The sequence below is a fragment of the Leptopilina boulardi genome, unplaced genomic scaffold (assembly GCF_019393585.1).
Source record: "Leptopilina boulardi isolate dan_hultmark-lab unplaced genomic scaffold, ZJU_Lbou_2.1 LbouV2_300, whole genome shotgun sequence".
Classification (NCBI taxonomy): Eukaryota; Metazoa; Arthropoda; class Insecta; order Hymenoptera; family Figitidae; genus Leptopilina; species Leptopilina boulardi.
This window is the reverse complement of record NW_026137864.1, coordinates 172,783-195,443: the sequence shown is the minus strand read 5'-3', so window position 1 is coordinate 195,443 and position 22,661 is coordinate 172,783. Positions and strand designations below refer to the sequence as shown.

The 22,661-nt window shown below is 22.8% G+C and overlaps 4 protein-coding genes across 11 annotated transcripts in view; 2 read left to right on the top strand and 2 right to left on the bottom strand.

Annotated features, from left to right (window-relative positions):
* Window positions 1-6,818, top strand: part of LOC127282587 (nuclear valosin-containing protein-like) — a 13,865-nt gene extending 7,047 nt beyond the window's left edge. For both annotated transcript variants that reach the window (XM_051306923.1, XM_051306922.1), the window contains 7 exons: window positions 2,539-2,758; window positions 2,948-3,230; window positions 3,313-4,015; window positions 4,319-4,486; window positions 4,685-5,011; window positions 5,215-5,436; window positions 5,725-6,818. In XM_051306923.1, coding sequence (XP_051162880.1) covers window positions 2,539-2,758; window positions 2,948-3,230; window positions 3,313-4,015; window positions 4,319-4,486; window positions 4,685-5,011; window positions 5,215-5,436; window positions 5,725-5,859 — 2,058 coding nt within the window. In that variant the 3' untranslated portion in view covers window positions 5,860-6,818. The remainder of the gene's footprint in view (window positions 1-2,538; window positions 2,759-2,947; window positions 3,231-3,312; window positions 4,016-4,318; window positions 4,487-4,684; window positions 5,012-5,214; window positions 5,437-5,724) is intronic.
* Window positions 1-12,885, top strand: part of LOC127282614 (uncharacterized) — a 24,630-nt gene extending 11,745 nt beyond the window's left edge. The window contains exons 2-3 of the mRNA XM_051306975.1: window positions 9,428-9,575; window positions 12,506-12,885. Of these exons, the coding sequence (XP_051162932.1) occupies window positions 9,514-9,575; window positions 12,506-12,767 (324 nt within the window). The 5' untranslated portion in view covers window positions 9,428-9,513 and the 3' untranslated portion in view covers window positions 12,768-12,885. The remainder of the gene's footprint in view (window positions 1-9,427; window positions 9,576-12,505) is intronic.
* Window positions 7,093-8,850, bottom strand: LOC127282613 (uncharacterized). The gene is made up of 2 exons (XM_051306974.1): window positions 8,687-8,850; window positions 7,093-7,525 (listed from the first exon to the last, which is right to left on the bottom strand). Exons 1-2 carry the CDS (start codon window positions 8,724-8,726, stop codon window positions 7,236-7,238), a joined length of 330 nt encoding a protein of 109 aa, XP_051162931.1. The 5' UTR covers window positions 8,727-8,850; the 3' UTR covers window positions 7,093-7,235.
* LOC127282594 (apoptosis-inducing factor 3) lies at window positions 12,815-22,661 on the bottom strand. 7 transcript variants are annotated; one of them, XM_051306936.1, is made up of 9 exons: window positions 22,545-22,661; window positions 21,833-21,970; window positions 18,822-19,114; window positions 16,446-16,782; window positions 15,966-16,316; window positions 14,422-14,627; window positions 14,060-14,273; window positions 13,539-13,812; window positions 12,815-13,294 (listed from the first exon to the last, which is right to left on the bottom strand). In XM_051306936.1, the coding sequence occupies exons 2-9, from the start codon at window positions 21,900-21,902 to the stop codon at window positions 13,132-13,134; spliced, it is 1,908 nt and encodes a 635-aa protein (XP_051162893.1). In that variant the 5' UTR covers window positions 21,903-21,970; window positions 22,545-22,661; the 3' UTR covers window positions 12,815-13,131. The 7 variants fall into 7 exon arrangements, with proteins under 7 accessions (XP_051162893.1, XP_051162894.1, XP_051162896.1 ...); XM_051306937.1 differs by having other exon boundaries at window positions 21,833-21,905; window positions 22,545-22,623; XM_051306939.1 differs by lacking the exon at window positions 22,545-22,661 and adding an exon at window positions 22,368-22,522 and having other exon boundaries at window positions 21,833-21,905.

The window sequence follows — 22,661 nt, the reverse complement described above, 5'->3', positions numbered from 1 at the left end:
GTAAAAGGAATTTTTAAAATATCTAAAATTGTAGGAGTTATATCACTTTTAATTTTTATACTGCATTTTTTTCTTTCCTTTATATCTCGGTCAATTTTCAACCGATTTTGATGAATCAAAAACGATTTTTTTCAGAAAATTACGTATTTTCAGAAAATTTTAAAATAAAAAAAAAATTTTGTTATTTAAATAGAAAAAAGTAAAAAACAAAATTTCTTTTAGATTTTTTTTCAATTTCGACCTCTTTTTTTTTAATTTTTAATTTTTTAATAATATTCCTTTTTATTTTATCTTTAATTTAAAAAAAAATTCATCCTGGAGACTTTTTTAGATCTCGTGATATCGTTCTTTAAGTATTATAAGTCTTCATCAATTTGAAAACTGCAGGACTTGCTTCTATCATTACTTTCATTTGTTTGTTGAAATTTTTTATGGTTATGAATAACTATTTGTTTTAGAATCCTCTAAAAGAAAGCGCTAAAAACTTCAGCTACAATTTCAGGTTGCATTGTTAAGGTTTCATTACAATTTATTTTAAATTGTAAATATTACAAAAAATAAAAACTTTGCTTCAAATCTATTAATAAAATATTGATTTGCTTGAATTTTCACTTGTTTTAGTCAAGTAATTTAAAAATAAAAACATTATTACGCGAAATTTTCTAGTTTGTAACAATAATATTATAAAACAAATGAAAGTAGAAACACAAATCTGGATCCTAGTTTTCTTGAGATGTGGATATTTTTAAAGAACGATATCACGAGATCTAAAAAAGTCTCCAGGATGAATTTTTTTTTAAATTAAAGATAAAATAAAAAGGAATATTATTAAAAAATTAAAAATTAAAAAAAAGAGGTCGAAATTGAAAAAAAAAATCTAAAAGAAATTTTGTTTTTTACTTTTTTCTATTTAAATAACAAAATTTTATTTTTATTTTAAAATTTTCTGAAAATACGTAATTTTATTTATTTATTTATTTAATTACCATGTACGGGCTCACAAGAAAAAGAAAAATGCCCTCTTGTGCAAAAGCACTAGATAATAAATTTACATTATCAAATTACAAGCTGTAAAACAAATCGCCTTGGCAGTCACACATTTACTCAAAAATTAATTTACGCAAATCACGGATAAATCTATCTAATGATATACCGAAAAAATCTAGCTCATCACAATACTCATTACCCCTAAAAAATATTCTATTTAAAACAGAATTGTCCAAATAGTTTTGTCTATTAAATGGTATTTTAAACAGTTTCTGATTTCTCAAACCTTTTGTGGGAACAATAAAGTCAATACAAGATAGTATAAGAGGGCAATCAATAAGTCCGTTTATAATTTTAAACAAAAACAATAAGTCCAGATAAATAATTCTAGATGAAAAAATTGGGACCATAAGCGACTCTCTAAGATTAGTGTAATCATGACTGAAGAAATCATAGTGTACGTTAACTTGTTTCGCAGCAAAACGTAAAAATTTGTTTTGAGCGCGTTCCAACTTAAGCAATTGATAATCCTGGTGAAGTACCCAAATTGATATTGCAAATTCCAATTTCGATTTTGCCAGGGTATAGTACAGCGTCTTTAGAACAAACAAATTATTAAAGTGACATGCATTTCGCTGAATATAACCGATTACTTTCAACGTGACAATAACAGTTTCATCAATATGAGTATCAAAACTTAAATTGGACGAAAACGTGACCCCAAGATCACTCATACTGTTTGCCCTTCTCAACTGAACATCGCCAATGGTATAGTTATTCAAAATTGGCTTACCGTGCCTAATTTTCTGAAAAAAATCGTTTTTGATTCATCAAAATCGGTTGAAAATTGACCAAGATATAAAGGAAAGAAAAAAATGCAGTATAAAAATTAAAAGTGATATAACTCCTACAATTTTAGATATTTTAAAAATTCCTTTTACTCACACATTGTTCTTATATAAAGCTATAATTTTACCAAGTATCATTAAAATCGAAGAACCACTTGCAGATTCTGATATTTCTGACGTGGACTTACCCCTTTGTAATCAAAATTTTAATTAATTTTTAAAATTTGTTCTTGAAATTTGAAATAAAAACCAATTTATTTATTGACGAAATACATCGATGTAAATAAATAAATTGAATTTTATTTTTAATTTTATTTTTAATACCAAAGGCCCTCACACAAATTTAATAAATGGCTACTTTTTCGAATTATTTGACAAAATAAAATTAAAAATTTATTTATTTATTCAATTAAAAACAAAATGTCTATGACTTTTTTTTTAGTACAAATTGTAGCACATTCAAAATTAAATTATTTTGAAAATTTAAATCTAAAAAGTAATTGCAACATTAATTATTTAGTAATTGAAATTTACAAAATTTTCAAAATTCTATTAAAGAAAATATAAGTTTGCTTATGTATTAGAAATTCTTCGATAATTCTGCCTTTTTTGAATATAAATAAAAAAAAATGTTTTTTTAAAATAAATCATGGAATGTAATTATCACCTAAGTTTATTAATTTAAATTTTATTTCCCATTAAGGAATTAAACGTGCCTCTATTGAAAATTGCCGGTCCAGAACTCGTTGCTGGTGTTTCTGGTGAAAGTGAAGCGAGAATTCGTGAATTATTCGATCAAGCTCTCGCATTATCTCCCTGCGTTCTCTTTTTAGATGAAATAGACGCACTTGCACCACATAGAGCTAATGCTTCAAAGGAAATGGAACGTCGTATTGTTTCACAATTGTTGGCATGTCTCGATGGTAAATTTTTCCGTTTTGAAAAAAAAAAGTAGAAACTAATTATAATAAAATTTTAATATAAAATATTTTTGTAAAAAAAAACAAGAATTTTCAAAATTTTATATTTGAAAAAGGAAAATTCTCTTATAAAAATATTTCTGTAAAAAAAAAAATTGATATGGATAAAAAAGGAAAAATTTGTCGTTCTAGATTTGGGTAAAAAAGAAAATGGAAATAGAGTTTTAATTATTGGAGCTACAAATCGACCGGATGCATTGGATCCTGCGTTGAGAAGAGCTGGTCGTTTTGATCGTGAAGTTGCACTCGGCATTCCCGATAAAGAATCAAGAAAACAAATTTTAGCTGTTCATACAGCCAAAGTGAAACTCTCACCAAGTGTTGATTTAAATCGACTAGCTTCTTTGACACCAGGTTTTGTTGGCGCAGATCTAGTCGCTTTAATCAGAGAAGCTTCAATGGTTGCAATAAACAGGTAATTTTTTTTACACATTTATAATTTCAAAAAAAAAAAACACACTTTTCAAATCTTATCTTAAACTATTTTCTCTCTAAAGATTGTTTGCCGAATTGAAAAATAATAGAACCAATAAAGACGATAAAATAACAGTGAATGTCGATGAAGATAAAAGTATGGACATCGAGGTAACGGAAATAATAACCGAAGAAATTAATTTAGAGCAAGACGATGTAAAGAAATCAGATAAAAATGACGAGAAAGAAAAAACAAAGGAAAAAGATGATGATGATGATGATGATGAAATTATAACTGAAGAACCGGAAAAGGAGAAAGAAATGGAAAAAGAAAATGTAAAAGAAAAGGAGAAGGAAAAAGAAAAGGAAACAGAAAATCCTGAAATTGAGGAAGTTACACTGGAAGTAGATTCTTCGAAGAATACAACAACAACAAATGATGAAAAAACAATAACTCCTACAAATGAGAAAAAAATTCCAAATGAAGAAACTGGTGAATTAAGTACATCGGAAATATTTTTGGAAAATGGTGATATGGAAATGGATAAACCAACAACGCCGGAACAAAGATCAGAAATAGAACTTTTAAATTGGCTTCATAATGAGCCACCAGTTTCGTCGAAAAATTTAGAAACATTGTTTATTGAGCACACGGATTTTGAGGCAGCTATTAAAGTTGTTCAACCTTCTTCGAAGAGAGAGGGATTTGCTACTGTTCCCGATATCACATGGGAAGATGTTGGTTCTCTACAGGATATTCGACAAGAGTTACAAATGTCAATATTGGTGAGTTACAAATCTAAATAATCTTTTGCATTTTTTTTTGTTTAATTAATTCATTTTAATTATTTTATTATAATCTAATACATATTCTGAATTTGCAATTCGTAATTTGATTATTTTGATGACAAAATTTTATTTTATTCGAAAGAAAAATTTATTTTCCTCATCAATAAATTAGCTGCAATTATTTTAATGAGACAACAATTATTTTATTAATTAAAAATTAAATGTAATAATTTCTGGTATATATTTACAGAGTATAATTTTTTTTTTTTTCTAAATTAAAACGTTTTTCTTTTATTTTAGGCACCTATTAAACAAGCAAAAGAATGCGAATTACTTGGCTTGTCAGCACCCAGCGGTGTATTATTATGCGGTCCACCAGGTTGTGGAAAAACTTTATTAGCAAAAGCAATTGCCAATGAAGCAGAAATTAATTTTATTTCCGTCAAAGGACCCGAATTATTAAACATGGTAACGTAAAAAAAAATCAATATTTCACTTGTGATATAAAATGTTTAGATAAGTTTAGAAAAAAAAAATTGTTTTTCCTTATTTTGAGTAACAGTTTAAATATAAAAAATTAATTGACAATTGTCAAAATAAATTGACTAAGATGTTAATATTTTTATAGAAAAGTAAATTTTGACATGAATTTTTTTTCTCACGCAGTATGTCGGTGAAAGTGAAAAGGCAGTACGACAATGTTTCTTAAGAGCACGAAACTCAGAACCTTGTGTTATTTTCTTTGATGAAATTGATGCACTATGTCCAAAACGAACGGAAGGTGATAATTCCTCAACATCGAGAGTAGTCAATCAAATGTTAACTGAAATGGATGGAATTGAGGGAAGAAAAGGAGTTTTTGTTATGGCTGCCAGTAATCGACCGGATATTATTGACCCGGCTATTTTAAGGCCCGGACGTTTAGACAAAATATTATACGTAGGATTACCATCAACTTCTGACAGAGTGGATATTTTACGAGCCGTAACCAAGGTAAGAAGTTCAAAAAAAAAAAAAAAAAAAAAAGAAATTAATTTATAGGTGATTCTCCAGAAAGATTCATTTTAGTTATAATTTTTTTGTTGAAAAAACCAAATGTCGTTACTAACTACTTGTATGTCTTATACATCAACCCTGGTATAAACTTTATACTATTATGAATTTTTTTTTTACGAGAAAATGTTTTTTTTTTCTAGAATGGAACAAAACCAAAATTAGCAGCAGACGTTAATCTATTCCAAATAGCTCAGGACAGTCGATGTGAAAGATATACTGGAGCTGATTTGGCTGCTTTAATGCGTGAAGCTGGTATTCAAGCTTTAACAGAAATAATGACAAATCCTTCGACAGTTCCTGAAGTTTGTCAAAGGCATGTGAATATTGCTTTCACTAAAGTAATGCCCTCGGTTCAAGAAAATGTAAGTAATTATTTTAAGTTTCTTTTTTTTTTTTTGTTTAATTGAAAAAAATTGAAACTTGTGATGAATTGTCCTAATTTTTTTGTCTACCTACCTCGAAGTAAAATGTTTCTTGAAAAAATGAAAAACTAAAAAAATTTAATTTTCTTTTACGCTTTTCTTTTATCTAGGCCAAAAAAAAATTTTAGTAAATTTTAGTGTCCACCCTAGAAAACAAAATTAAAGTGTAAATTAATCTTTTTTTTAAATAAATAAAAATTTAAAATTTATATAAAATTATTTTTTTAGGATATTCAACGTTATGAAAAATTAAAATCAAGATATGCTGTCACACTTAGTCACATGGACGATACTCCAATGGATATTCCTGTTGATTCATTAAATGAAAATTCGTGGAAGCCATGGAGACCAGAAAGGAAGTAATTTCAGAAAAAAAAAAAGAAAAAGAATTCTCTTTTCCATTCAAAGGCTACCATCCTTTGAAATTAATAAATTTCTTTGACATTGATAAAAAAAAAAAAAAAAAATACAAAATACTTTTCATCTCTAAAAGAGTTTCTATATATTAGATTATTTTTATTGTTGTAATTTTTAAGTGAAATTGATTAAAATAATACATTTTTTTTTTGTTTTTCTTTTGTTAAACTCTGTTCATCTTTGAGACAATAGTTTTAAAGGATTTTTCACTTTTAAAACTAATTAAAAAAATAAAAAGAAAATAAATAATGTGATGATAATAATATGGTTCTCATTGTAATTTTTCATTAAAACAGCCTCCATGAGCAAAAAGAAAAAAAAAAAAAAAAAAAATCACTTGATTAAAAGGATGGTAGAGCTGGTATTTAAATTATGATTAAGTCACTGTATAATGTTTGTAAGTCATTTAAGCCTACATTTTAAGCACATTTTTAAAAAAAATTTTTTCACACCTGCAATGATTCTCTTTTTGAAAGTATAATTAAACAACAACAAAAAGTATTCATCAAGTTCTTGTAAACATTTTTCCATTTAGTTTTACATAAAGAATATAATTATCATTTATAGATTCAATAATTTTTCGTTAATCGAAATATAGATTTAAAAAAAAAAAAAAAAAGAACCTTGCACATTAGCAGCAAAAAAATGGTATAATAAAACAATTTGAAAAAAGTTTATGACAATTTTTCCCTAATAAAATTTTTTTTTCCTTTTTTTGTTAATTATTAGGAATAAGAAATTGTTAAAAATGATTAAAAATTCGAATTTTTTTTTCCTTATAGATTAAATTCAGTTTATATATCGAAAATTTAGAGTGAAAAATTGCACGTGTCAAAAAATACATCGAAAATAATAATTGCTTCGTAATTTTCTTTATCAAAAAGCATGTGTAAAAGAAAAAGAAAGGAATAGATACCATATTTAGTCTTCCTCATCTTCGTATAAATTGTTTGTTCTACAAATATTAGAGAATTATTTATCACTGTCTTTATAATTACGAATTTTTTGCAATAGTAAACAAAGACTCGGAAAAAATACTTTTGAGTTTTCCGTTATTGTTTTGCAATTTATTAATAAAAAATAAAAAAAAAATTAAATTAAATCTCATATTGAAATAATTATTTCTTTGAATAAGGATTTTTTTTTTTGCAATTTCTATTTTGAAGGAAAAAAATATAGTTTTTGAGTTAATAAAACTATTTTTATTGTTGTCATTTTACTATTTACATTTTTGTGTATGTAACGCTGACATATATATTCCAAATGATAATGAATTTTGGTGTTTTTATGCAAAAAAAAAAAAAAGAAAAAGTAAATGAATTTTATAATTCGGTGTGATGGGATGGAAATTTTTTTAAAACCGCATGATATAAATTGTAAAAGGCATAAAAACTAACACTAAAAATAACAATAAGAGCACAACCAAAAATCCATGATAGAAAATTGCCATCAATTATATCTGAGGTTTCTTTTCGTTTCTTTGCACTCAGATCACCTAATGTTCCTTTTCTTTCTTCCATTAATTTTCTCATGTTTGACAATTTTTCCCGAAGTTCATCAACTGATTCTGTCATATCATCCATTCCATCCTCGCTTGGTACATTTCCTAAAACTAAATTTAAAATTTTTTTTTTTTTTTTTGTCAAATAAAATTCAAAATCTAATTTTCTTAATCATTTTTAATATATGGGGTGAGATTTTCATTCAAAAATTTTTTTTTTTTTTTGATTGAAACAATTTTTTTTCGAATTCTATATGGAAAAAAAATACGTGTTTTTTTATTTTATGAAAATTACAAAAGGTTTTTTTTTTAAATTTCAACATTTCAGAAGTAGACGACTTTTGAAACGTGTTTTTCTCTGTTTTACTTGAAGATTAAAAATAAAATAATATATGAAAATTATTCGTTTTTTCTTGAGTATTTCAAATATGTAATAAAAAAAAAAAAAATAACGCTAATCAAAGGAAAATGTTTAAAAAATTAAAATTAAGTCTAAAAAGTGACTTTTCTCAAATTTTCAAAAACCAAAATATATTTTTTTTTTTATTTATTGTCGATAGTTTATTAAATAGTTGTTCATTTATCGTACGTAAATTTTTTGTAATAATATGATTTCAATTTAAAATGTATTGCAACAGCAATGGAAAAATTGTATTAATAATAATAATTTTAATTTTTTAAACGTTTTCCTTTGATTAACGTTATTTTTTTATTCCATATTTTAAATATTCAAGAGAAAACGAATAATTTTCATACATTGTTTTATTTTTTATCCTCAATTATTATAGAGAAAAAAGCGTTTCAAAAAGTCGTCTACTTCTAAAGTGGCGAAATTAAAAAAAAAAAACCCTTTTGTAATAAAAAAATAAAAAAACGTATGTATTTCATTTCCGTAAAGAATTTGAAAAAAAAAATTTGTTTCAATCCGAAAACAAATTTTGAATGAAAATCTCACGAAAAATCTCCCTATATACTATAATATAATAATATTATAATTATTTTTTTATCCGATTTATAAATTTTTAAACTAAATTACTTTAAAAAAAAATTAATAACACGGACTTGTCAGATTATTTTAATAATTTTTATTTTTTTTTTTTTTTGTTTGTAATTTGAAATAATATTCTGAAATTAGTTTAGTTACCACATATATAAGTTTTTAAATACATATATAATATCAATAAGAAATATTTAATTTAAAGTAATAATTTTGTTTTCTTAAATAACAGAAATTAATTTTTTTTTTTAAAAAAGTAGTAAATATTTTTTTACCTGTAGCGTCTGGCACGTAATTATTTCCTGGTATTTTCATGATAACAATCTATTGTTTCCGTCGTCTATATGATCTTAAAAATGACTCATGAAACGCTATTGATCAGTCAGCATCCCACAGGATAAGTAATTCATACATTTGCGCAGTCTCAACGCTAGAAAACTAATAAAATCCTTCGAGTCTATGAAATTTTATGGATTTTTAACTATTCTCACAATTTTTGTTTGTCAATATATATATATATATATATTTTTTTTTTTTTGGTAATATATCTATTAATTTTTTTTCTAAAGGAATATGTAAAATATATATTAATTTTTTTAAACCTCTAACATGAAATATAATTAATTAATTTATAACTGTTGAAAAGTAATTAAAACAATTTTTTTTACTGATAATAAATATAATTTATTGTTATTTTTGATTTTTATAAAAAAATTTACATATCAATTTATTGATTTTTAACCAAATATTTCGATTTTTAATAAAATAATAAAAACAATATGTTTTTTCTTCAATTGTTCGTAATTATTGTATAATGTTTGCAATTTTTATACAAAACATTTTTAATAAATGTTATTAATATTTTAATTTGCAAAGATTAATTTCTATAATTTTTCCAAAAGAAGATGGCATTGTTTGTATTTTCCAATACATTATGAAAGATTTGAAAATACATGAAACGCCATCTAAATTTAAGATCGAATAAACTAGGAACTAAACAAAAAACAATTTTTATTTGTTGTCAATTTACAATTACAATTGACAATTGTCTAGACATTAAGAATAGAACACCTAGTTGTAATTTTTTTTTTTTTTAAATAAAATGCATTTAACTCTTATCAACTTTTTAAATAAGGTGCGACCACACGGAAAACTCTTTAGAGGGTGAGTACATTTATCATAACCTCAAAATTATTACATCATTATTGAAATTGTTTCCAAATTTATTTTCTATCTTTACAATATTTATAGCTTATTTAATAAAAAAATTTTTTTTAAATAATCCAAAATTTTATCTTAATTTTTAAAATACACAAAAGTTAATTATGTCAAAAAATTATGTTAGTGAAGTTCACATATTAACGTTTATGATCAACAATTTTGAAGAAAAAATGTTCTATTATATAAAAATTTTGAAACGTTATTTTGATCAATAGCAAAAAATTTTATTATTTTCCGCTTGAAAAATATTTTTTAATCTTTGATCATAAAAGTTATAAATTTCACCGATGTGAAAAATTGAAAATTAATTTTTTGTATTGTATATTTATTATATTTATATTTTAAATCATTTTTTCGGGATATTCACACATTTTTCAGGCCTCGGATTAAACAACTTGTTCCGATTTTATTTGACTTATTTTTACATATTTTTTTACAAAATTTTTGAACAAAATACGTCTTTTTTTTAGTATGCAATGCAGATCTTTATTTCAATTATTTAACCATTTTTTTAACTAAAATTCTTCTTTAAATTAATTATTTTCAATAATTTTAATGAAATTCTACACCAATTCAATTAAATTATTAAATTTAATAATTGTTTAAAATTAAAAAAAAAAAATTATCAAATAAAATTACCAAAAATTTAAATTTAAAACCTTCCAAAAATTAATTATTTTTATAATTTTTCTGAAATTTAATAACTTTAACACTTTCAAAATTCAATTATTTTTAATGATTTTTTTAATCTATAAAAATTAAATTATCTGAAAGCATTTTTAAATTAAAAACTTTTGAAATTTATTGAATTTATAATAATCAATTTTTGTCTGTAATTTTTAATAAATCCTTTAGCATCAGAAATCACCAAAAATTTCAGTTAAAAATCACTTGAAGTTCAATTATTTTCAAAAATCTAAATTGTAAATCAAATATTCATTCAATTCAAATAGTTTTCAAAAATGTTATCTAAAATTATTATTTATAAATAATGATATTATACTTAAAAATTGCCTAAATCAGACTTCAAAAAATTGTTAAAATGTAACTTTAAGAATTTTTTTTTTTTTGAAATTTGTCCTACTTAATTAAAATTTTGAAAATTTGTCTTAGTTCGATTCTGAAATCTATTTAAAATAAATTTTCTTAGGGTCAAACCATTATATTTCAACTAAAGTGGTCGCTGACTAATTTTTAAAAATTATAATACTTTGCAGGAATGATTTTGAAGTTATCAAGATCACGAAATGAAAAGAATTTTATTAAAAATTTAAATATTTATTGTAAAATATAAATTTAAAGTATATGAGGTGCTAAAAACTGTCAATTTTTTAGCCATTAGAAAATATGCAAAAAAACATAGAATTTACCATAAAAATAAAAAAAAATTATTGGAATTTACTAAGAATGAATAAATTTATCATTATCAATTGATATAATTATTTAAAGATGTGAAGTAATATATAAAATATGATTTCCAAGTGCACCTGTCAAATAACCTAATTTTGCGATTTTTATTCATTAATTATAAAAAATAGAAAACATTAAATTAAATAAAAACTTACCAAATATGAAGTTCTTGCCATAAACTTTTAGAATTTCTTTGCACTTTTCTTCTTTTCTATTCATAAGTATGAAAAATTTTAAAAATAAAATAGCTACTTTGTCTATTTTCACTATTTTTGAAAGTCAATAACTTTCTTGGAGAAAAATGAAAAAATATGGGGTTTCGAAAATTATTTAAATACACACTACATATACATTCACTGAAAATTTCGCATTGGTCCCGAAGCTATTTTCGAAGATAAAGTAAATTAAAAATTTCGTACTTTTTAGGCTATATTGACATGGGTTTTAAATCAATGTGAAGGTGGTTCACTGGTGACGACAAACTTCACATTGATTTAATACCTTTAAAACCCATGTCAATATAGCCTAAAAAGTACGAAATTTTTAATTTACTTTATCTTCGAAAATAGCTTCGGGACCAATGCGAAATTTTCAGTGAATGTATATGTAGTGTGTATTTAAATAATTTTCGAAACCCCATATTTTTTCATTTTTCTCCAAGAAAGTTATTGACTTTCAAAAATAGTGAAAATAGACAAAGTAGCTATTTTATTTTTAAAATTTTTCATACTTATGAATAGAAAAGAAGAAAAGTGCAAAGAAATTCTAAAAGTTTATGGCAAGAACTTCATATTTGGTAAGTTTTTATTTAATTTAATGTTTTCTATTTTTTATAATTAATGAATAAAAATCGCAAAATTAGGTTATTTGACAGGTGCACTTGGAAATCATATTTTATATATTACTTCACATCTTTAAATAATTATATCAATTGATAATGATAAATTTATTCATTCTTAGTAAATTCCAATAATTTTTTTTTTATTTTATGGTAAATTCTATGTTTTTTTGCATATTTTCTAATGGCTAAAAAATTGACAGTTTTTAGCACCTCATATACTTTAAATTCATATTTTACAATAAATATTTAAATTTTTAATAAAATTCTTTTCATTTCGTGATCTTGATAACTTCAAAATCATTCCTGCAAAGTATTATAATTTTTAAAAATTAGTCAGCGACCACTTTAGTTGAAATATAATGGTTTGACCCTTAATAAATATTCTTATAGAATTATTTTTATTAAGGTATTATTAAAATTAATATCTAATAATATTGCTTATTTAAAGTAAAATATTTATTAACTAATTAAATTTAATTAAAATTGAAAAATCCTACATTTTCGGTTTTCTTTTTTAAATGTAAAAATCGACTTTTTTTTTGCATCTTAAAGTTGATCCTAGGCCTGATTTTACTATAATTTTAAATAATAATGAGAGAATTTTTCTTTTTATTTTATATAGAAAAAATCGAAAAGTAAGGAAAATAACTTTCAAGGAATTGAATGATTTGAAAAATGATTATGAAAGAGAAGAAAAAAATATGCTCTTTCTACGACATCCTTATCTAACACAGGAACAATCACATGGTTATATGAAAGAATTAAGAGCAATGCAGCCATATATTACTCCACTTGTGGGTAAACTTAAAGACATTAAATTCTCAAGAAGATATTCATTTGAGGATGCACTTTGTCATTTAAGAGTGAAAGAAACTTGGGATTAAAATGGAAAAAAATCTTAAATTATTAAAGAAAAAAAATTCCCCTGTAATTCATTTAATGTACATTTATTTTTCTTTGTAACAAATAATATACAATATTAAAAATAATAATTCTCCATAATATATATTTTTATCAATTTAAGCGTACGTAATACTTTTAAATTCAAAAATTTCGTTTTTTTTTTTACACAAAATTATATTAATCTTCTTCACTTGAACTTTCTCGAAGGAACTCTATAGTTCTTCTCAAATAATTATCTAAATTGCTGTAAATAAATTATGGGATTATTTTTTTCGCAAGCAATTTTATGTCATATTTTTTTTTTGTCAAAATTTTCAAAATATTATTTGTAATAACATTAACATTTTACAATGGCAGGGAAACGCGAAAATATTTAAAAAGTTTCGAGTATTTATAAAAAAGGCAGTTTGTAGCTGTTGTAGAAATATGTCGAGTATTGCAAAATGTTCTCTGTGCAAAAGCTATAGTATGATATCGTCGAGATTGATTCCTCATATTTGGTCCAATCCTAAAAGTGAATTAACATCTCAAAACGAATTAAAAAAAAAGAAAATTTCTCCTCTACTCAAAAATTCGGTATTAAAAAAAATAAATACAATCTGCCTTTAATTAATATATTATATTAAAAATCTCAATTAATACTGAAAACCGGAACTAATTATCATTTAGACGTGTTTAAAAAAATTATAGAATATTCTCTCATGCTTATATAAAAAATAAATATAGAAATTTAATTTTTTTTGAAGCCTTACGACTTCGTGTCAGGAAAAGGAATAGTTGTTTTCTCCGGTTCCAACGATGGAAGCATATCTTTTGGTATATTTCTCATCCAACCTGTTGGATTTTTTTCCACCTCTTCACGTGTTAAAATTTTCCCCTCGTAAAGTAAATTTGCAAAATCAGCAACAATTGGATCTCTACCAACGCTACTCATTGCAATTACTTGATCATTCTTGAAATAGTAGGCGAAAAATTTAAAGTCCTCCAATGATCCATGTACTTTAAAACTCTCAGCACGTCCATATCCTGTAATAAAGAATTTTCCAAATTTTCATATTTTAATTTCATTAAAATTTGAGAATAAAATTAAAAAAAATTTTTTTCCACGGTTTTTTAAACAAGGTTTTCTAAATTAATAATTTACTACAAAAAAAAAAAATTCAAATAAGTATTAAAAAATATATAAGAAATTAAAAAAAAAATTTAATTAAATATAAACGCAGTATTTAATTAATAAATAAAAATTATTTTCTAAAAAAAAAAAACTACGTACCTGCATATCGATAACTTTTGCCAAATAAAGTTGTCCAGAAAAATGGAACAGAATTCAATGGAGTTTCCTTGCCACAAATATTGAATGCAGCAATTTTTCCATGATAATGTGCCAAAGAAAAATGTCCAATTGCCGCAGAAGTATTAAAAATATTTAATGGAGCAAATGCAATGTCACCTCCTGCATAGACATTTTCTACATTTGTCTTCAAATACTGAAATTATTATTAGAAAACAAAAAAAAAAATTGATTATTATTAAAAATATAATGCAAATGTTAATAAAAGAAAAAAAAATATATCTCCCTACAAACAAATTTTTCATTTTTACTTTTCTGATGAAATAATTCTTAACATATCTTACCTTATCAACTTCTAATGTTCCATTGTCCAACATTTTAATCGAAGATTCTTTCAGCCATTCAGTATTAAAGAAAGATCCAATTCCTATTATTGCAATGTCCGCAGGTAAAATAGTTCCATCTTGCATTTCAATTTTTGACAATATTTTATCGTCGTTCTCCTTGCCTATATATTTTTCGACACTATTTTTGAAAATAAACTTAATTCCTAAAAAATGAAATGTTTTTCAAAATTATGAAATTATTCTTCAAAGGTTTTTTTTTTCTTTAACAAATCGAATAATTTGAAACTTACATCAATTTAAATTTTGATAATTTTTAAACTAAATTCAATTAAAATTTAGACAAATTGAAATTCAAATAATTTGAAATTTAAATCAATTAAAATTTGGATTAATAAAAAATTCGGATAATTTGAAACTTAAATCAATTAATATTTAAATAGATTGAAATTTCGATTAATTGAATTAATATTTGATTAAAATTTTAATTAATAAATTTGTTTTCAACAATAAAAAATTAGAATCGATTGAAAGTTGGATCACTTAAAATTTAAATTTGAATCCATTAAAACTTGAAATTAATAAAAATTTAATTAAATTTAAATTTGGATTAATCAATAAATTCTTTAATTTAAATTTAGATTTATGAAAGTATTTTCTAAATAATTTTTAAATCAATGACAAATTTTTGATAAATTCATGCTTCGTTCAATTGAATCATTTATGGGAAACATGAAAATCTATAATTGTGTTTTTTCAAAAAAGTCAAGTTTAAAATTTGAGTAAATTAAATTTAAAAAAAAAAAATAAAACTTAAATCAATGAAAATTTGCATTTAAATTGAAATTTGAGTAATTTGAAATTTATGTAGTTTGAAAATAAAATCCATTAAAATTTTTTAGATAAATTAAAATTCGTATAATTAGAATCTTAAATCAATTAAAATTTGGTTAAATTGAATTTTGGATTCATTGAATTGATGGTCAATTAGAATCAGAATGAATTAAAATTTAAATCGATTAAAATTTTAATCAATAAATACTTCAAATTTATTGAAATTTTGCCTAATTAATTTTTAAATCGATGAATAATTTTGATAAATTCAAGCTTCGGTCAAATGAATCATTGAAAAGATGAAAATCTATAATTTTGTGTTCTCTAAATTAATTTATAAGTGCAAGAATGTTAAAAAAAATTTCTTTAAACTATTAAATTATTTTTCAACATTCCTGAGCTTAAATCAATGTTTTAAATTGTAAATTTAATTATTTTTTAAATATTAAATTCACAAATTAATCGAATTATGAGAAAGATGAAAAAGGTAACAAATTGCCAAAACAGTTGAAATAGGTGACAAAATTTCAAATAGGTTCAATTTCCCAAATTTTCCTGACGAAAAGAATTTATCTTTGACTTATGGCTATCCAAAACATAAATAAAAAAAAAAATTTGTTATACATAAAATATTTAATAATCTTTAAAAAAAAATATTGATTTCAATTTTTAAAAAATTTTCATCTCTAATAATATTATTTTTGACAAACCTTTAGATTCAAATTCCCGCTTAACTCTTTCACCAATTTCAGCACCAAAAACGGGCTCCAATGGTACGGATTCCCTTCCAATAACAGTAACTGACGCACATTTGCCAATACAATAAGCAGCTGCTTCCATTCCAATGAAACTTGTACCCAAAATAATAACATGTTTTTCAGATGACAATTGTTTATGAATATTATTTGAGTCCGTGTAATTTCGAAGATAAAAAATATTTTTCAAATCAATGCCAGGAGTATCTGGCACTCGTGGTCTACAACCAGTTGATATAAATAAATGTTTATAATTTATTTCTTCTCCTTTATTCAATTTTATCAATTTTCTCTCTGTATCTAAGCCTAAATTATAAATAAAAAAAAGAAAATTGTAATAATTACTGTATTATTATTAATTAGAGGCAATAAATTTAATGACGTTTGACGTCTTGGTTTTAATAATAATTTTTTTAAAAAAAATTAAATTTTCACCTGTTGCTTCAATGCCAAGACGAGTTTCAATTTTATATTCATCGTAAAACATTTGAGACCTCAAGAGAATATTATCCACATTTAAATCCATTATTTTTGACACTTTAATACGATCGTAGGGCAAAGAATTTTCTTTACAAATCATAATAATTCGCCCGGTGAAACCTTCTTGGCGTAAAGTTTCAGCGCATGTTGCACCAGCAGGACCTCCGCCAATTATAACAGCAGTATTTAAATTATCAAGATTAAAGGGACATATTTCTTTTGTACGTCGATTAGCCTCAAGATCTTTTCGTTTAGCTCGTACTCGCACATTTCCATTATCATTCACGCTTACCTTAAAAATAAATTTTTTGTTTTTATTAAAATTAACAAATTTTAATATTTAAACATTTGTTTTTTAAATAAATTAAATATTGCAATTTTATTGTATAAGAATAATACAATTCCTTCTGTATTTATTGTAGTATTTTACATCGATGAAGTTCACAATGCTTAAAAAAAAACTTTTTTTAAATCGTTAATCAATGATTTTAAAAATTATATTTTTCACACGGAAAATAAAAAAATTTTTCTTTATAAAAATTGTTGATCGAGAATTGTTGACAAAATTTTGTCAGACAAAAAAATTATAATAGAAAAATATTTTTACCTTCAAATCGTCCATTTTATTAATTTCCAAATTTTAAATAAGTAGGACAAATTTCTAAAAAAAAAAAAAAAAAAAAAAAAAATGTGAAAACAATTCAATTTTAGTTTTTATTTGGAAACTTTTTTAAAATAATTATTAATTTTTAAAGAAATATTAAAATTATTTTAAAAAATTGAAATTTGGAAGAGTTATAGTTGAAATTTTCTAAAATAATTAAATTTCAAAAGATTTTGTTAAATTTCAGACAAGAAATAAATTTTACAGAATTGAAAATAATTTATCAAATAATTTTAGACAACATTTTTTTAAAAGTAATTGAATTTTCAAAAATTTACCATTCAGATTTTTGAAATTAATTGAACTACAAGTAATTTTTAATTGAAATTTTTGGTGATTTCTATTGATGAAGAATTTATTAAAAATCACAGACAAAAATTGAAAATTTAAAAATTGCTATCAAATAATTGAATTTTTGAAGGATATTATGAAATTCATTTAAAATCATTAAATTTTTGTAAGAGTTACAGTTGACATTTTTAGAAATAATTTAATTTTAGAAGATTTTAAATTGAAATTTTTGAAAATAATTGAATTCAAGTGATTGTTAATTAAAATTTTTTGTGATTTCTCCTGCTGAAAAATTTATTAGAAATTGCAGGCAAAAATTTAATTTAAACATTTTTCAATTAAAAAATGCTTTCACACATTTGAATTTTCAAAGAATATTATAAAAATCATATATAAAATAATTTTATATTTTGAAAGAGTTATAGTCAAAATTATTAAATTTCAAAAAAGTTTTTGATGGAAAATTTTAGAAAAAATTAAATTTTTATAGGTTTACGAAGCTGAAGTACGCAGCAATGTTTATGATAAACGATTTTTAAAGAAATAATTTTTTAAAGTAAAAAATTCTATAATTTTTTGCCTAAAAAATATTTCTTTATAATTTGTTGATTAATGAAAACTATAAGAAATATTTTTTAGGCAAAAAATTATAGAATTTTTCATTTTAAAAAATTATTTCTTTAAAAATCGTTTATCATAAACGTTGTTTTTAAATTGAAATTTTTGAAAATAATTGAATTCAAGTAATTTTGAATTAGAATTTTTTTTTAGTGAATTCTGTTGCTGAAGAATTTATTAAAAATTAAAGACAAAAAAATTAGTATTTAAAAATTTTTTAATTGAAAAATGCTTTCAGATAATTGAATTTTTGGAAGAATATTATAAAAATCATTAAAAATAATTGAAAATTTTTTAGATGGAAAAATTTGAGAAATAATTAAATTTCCAATGGTTTTAAATTAAAGTTTTTGAAATTAATTGCAATCAAATGATTTTGAATTGGAATTTTTGATGATTTCTGTTGCTAAAGAATTTATTAAAAATTAAAGACAAAAATTGAACTTTAAAATTTTCTAATTGAAAAATGCTTTGATATAATTGAATTTGTGAAGAATTTCATTAAAGTTATTGAAAATAATTAATTTAGAGAAAAATTTTAGTTAAATATTTGTTAAATAATTGAAATAAAGAATATTTTAACAAGATCTGCATTGTATACTAAAAAAGATATATTTTGTTTAAAAATTTTGTAAAAAAAATGTAAAAAATAGTCGAAAAAGTTGCATTTTATTAAAATAAGTTGAAAAAAGTGAGAAAAAGTCGTATAATCCGAGGCATGTATTTTAATATTTTTTGTTAATTATTGATCATAATACCTGATAGCAAGGTAAGGAATCAAGTCCAGGATAATCTTCAATATCACCTGTTTTAATATTGAAACAAGCACCGTGCCATGGACATCTTACTCTACCTTCTCCTAAAGCACCAGTGTGCAATAATGCACCATAATGTGTACATTTTGTTCCAATTGCATGAAATTCACCTTTTTGTTTAATAAGCAAAACTTTTCCACCATCCTCACCAAGCGACAACATTTTCATTTCATTCTCCTTAATATCCTCTTCATTACACACCACACCTTCAATGTAATCATTGTTCTCCGATTTACCTAAAAAAAAAAAATACATACATTATTATTCAGGAATCACAGTACCTTTTCTCCTCAAAAAGGTGATTTTTTTTCTAAAAAAGGGGACAGAAAGATGACAAACAAAAAAAACAAATTAAAATCTCTTTTTTATAAACACAATTTGAAATATTTACAAAAAAATTCTATATTTTTGATCATCAAAAAAAATGGGGGAAAATCATTTAAAAAAAGGTGAAAAATTGTTAAAATTGAAAAAAATGTAAAAAGGGAACTAAAAATATTTTTATAATTTATTGCAAAAGAAAAATTCTTTGAAAATAAAAACTAAAATTCTATAATAATTTAAATTTTTATTTTTCAAATATATTTTTGAAATTTTATTTTTATAAAAATAATTAAAGTACAAATTTTAAAAAAATCTAGTTTTAATATATGTGAAACTCGATGATTCCCTGAGTTCATTAACCATAATATTATGGTAAAAATTTTATTCCCTTTAAAAATATTAAATATCAAAAGTAGGAGGTTCACAATGTGATTTTGTAACCTTAAATTTTTCAATTTTTTTAAAAACGCTATTATTAAAAAACTATTAAAAATTAGATGTTGGAACTCACCAAAAACATAAATCACTTTATTCTGCACAGAGGAACGAAAGAATTATTGCAAAAATTCATTATTTTTGGATGATATACGATTTTAAAAAAAATTTTATTTAAATATTCTCAAGATTTTTATTTACTTATAACTTTTTTGTCGGTGCTCCGAAAAAATTGAGGTTTTGCACATAGATTTTTAATAATATTCTTTACCTTCTATTAAAATCTTACGAAGGTGTTTTGCTTCGTTTTGGAGATAATAATTTAAAAAAAATTTTATTTAAAAAGGTTAATTAAAAGACTTGAAGTTAACTAACCAAATTCAAACTGCTCCATTTTTTATAAAAATATATTAAAGTGTAGCGTTTTGAAATTGGTCAGTTAACTTCAAGTCTTTTAATTAACATTTTTAAATAAAAAATTTTGAAAATTAATATCTCCAAAACGAAGCAAAACACCTTCGTAAGATTTTAATAGAAGGTAAAGAATATTATTAAAAATCTATGTGCAAAACCTCAATTTTTTCGGAGCACCGACAAAAAAGTTATAAGTAAATAAAAATCTTGAGAATATTTAAATAAAATTTTTTTTAAAATCGTATATCATCCAAAAATAATACATTTTTGCAATAATTCTTTCGTTCCTCTGTGCAGAATAAAGTGATTTATGTTTTTGGTGAGTTCCAACATCTAATCGTAGAGGGAAAAAAGAATTTGAAATTGTATTTTATTCAGCTCTGATTCACAATGAAATTATTGTAATAAAAAACTTACAGGAACAACAACAATGTGCAATGTTGAATTTGTTTAATGTTAAATTTTGTAATTTTATTTTATTGCAATGATCACATCTTTGACTATTTCCAAAACGAGACATTTTAAGATTCTAATAAAAGAAAAAAAAATTTTTTTAATAAAAATTTTGCGAATATATGACATTTTGAAAACGTTTAAATCTCTGTCTGAAAAAATTTCTTTTTTTTTTATTTATTTACATATTATATCTATAATAAAAGAATTATTAATTTGAATGATACCTGTCATATTTTCTCTCTTCTGTAGTAAAAAAAATTTGTTAATCGTATGTATGTTAATTTACGTGACAAAAATATAATTGCCGGTTTATTATTTTTTGAGAAATAATTTAATTAACTACCATAGTAAATATTAATTGTGAAAGAAAACAATTACTGTTTTATTATTATTGAAGTTAAAAAGATTGTTTAACTTATCAGTAAAAATAAATTTGGTATAATAGTATTTTTACACATTCAGAATGACAATTTTTTGACATCGATTGACACTTTTAATTTTAAGGTTATGTTTATTAAACGTCAAAAGTATTGTTATGATGAAAGGCATAGGAAAGGGCTCAAAGGGAATAAAGTAAATAAAAAAAAAATACAACAATCTTCTTTAAAGAAAAGATCTCTTAATTTCTTTATAAAATCAAATAGTGTAATTACTATGATTTATGCAAAATTATTTTCTCAAGTTACTCGAAATTATGTACACGAAAATAGGATACATGTATCCATGGTAATAATCACGACAACTGCTCACATTTCATATCGATCGGATCAAGTTAGTTTCAAATTCATTTTTCAAAACGTTTTTTTTTGTGTTTAATAAAGTTAAATATTTTACTATATACTTTTATTTTAAAAAATCAGGCCTAGTTTTGATCAATGTTAAATATTTTTTTCATATTGATTAAAAAGTAAGGTTATATATGAAACGTTATAAGAATTTTAATCTTTCATTGGAATACTATTGATTTATTTATTTAAAATATCACAATTCAATCAAGATAAATCATTTTTAAATAATAAATACTTTTTCTTTTTATTACACACATTAACCTATAATTCAAAATATATACCATGAATTTATTTTGAAAGTTGAAAATAAAAAAAAAGATGCGAAAATATGAATAAAAATGAAATTGATATTTAAAATCAAATCTTATTCAATTCTTAATAAAATTGTCATTTAATTTATCCCGTAACTTATAATTACATTCGTAAACAAGTGAATTGCTTTTTTTTCAAAAAATAAAACAGTTTTTCCAGGAGATGTAATTTTCTATGTCATATTTTTTGTGAAATAATATATTATATAATAAACAATTTATTTACCTGAACTTGAAGATGATTTACTTCTGATCACCGAACGTGGAGAAAAACTTTTGCAATTACTTCCACCCATTGTCTATATATTACATATATATATATTTACCGACAATATTCAAATACACATGTAGAATTTTTTCCAACCTTTCATATAATAAAAAAATATATATATATATATATATATATATAGATAAATTTACAGATAAATTGAAGTACGTGAGAGATATATTTATGTGTGCATATATATCCTTGATCTACAAATGTGATAATAGTCTTTTCTTTTTCTCAAATTAGTAAATAAATATATTTAATACTAAAACAAAATTAAATTTATATTCTAAAGAAAATATATTTAATAATTTAAATATGTTTCAAATTTGATTATTATACAATAAAATTATAAAAATGATAAATTACCTTGCAAAACTTATTTAATTTAGATAACTTTAAAAATTGTATCTTTTTTAAGTAATTGATATTTATTTATTAATAATGCATAAATTTTATGTTTTCATTTATCAAAAAATGTTTAATGAAATACCTATAATTGTAAACTTAATTTTAACTTGTTTTTTAATTTTTGAAAAAGATAAGATAAAAACAAGGAAAAGTAATTTCCTGTATGAAATCGCGTAATTATTTAAAAATAGAAATTTTTTGAAACGGAAAAAATTTTTTAGGACGATAATTATGTATATATATACATATATGTATGTACTTTTCATCAACTTTGTTACACCGCAAAATACACTGACAAACTGAACCAGTTGTCGATTCATTTCTTTAAAAGTGAAAGGAATAAGCGGAAGGGCAGGGGGAGGGGGGTTATACTATA

Coding starts and splice junctions, on each gene's coding strand:
- LOC127282613 (XM_051306974.1), bottom strand. CDS start 8,726: ATGAAAATACCAGGAAATAATTACGTGCCAGACGCTACAG. Junction 7,526..8,686: donor TTACGTGCCAGACGCTACAG/GTAAAAAAATAT, acceptor TTTTAAATTTAG/TTTTAGGAAATGTACCAAGC.
- LOC127282594 (XM_051306935.1), bottom strand. CDS start 20,571: ATGTCTCGTTTTGGAAATAGTCAAAGATGTGATCATTGCAATAAAATA. Junction 14,274..14,421: donor GAACATTAGAAGTTGATAAG/GTAAGATATGTT, acceptor TAATAATTTCAG/TATTTGAAGACAAATGTAGA. Junction 13,813..14,059: donor CAAAAGTTATCGATATGCAG/GTACGTAGTTTT, acceptor TCTTTATTACAG/GATATGGACGTGCTGAGAGT.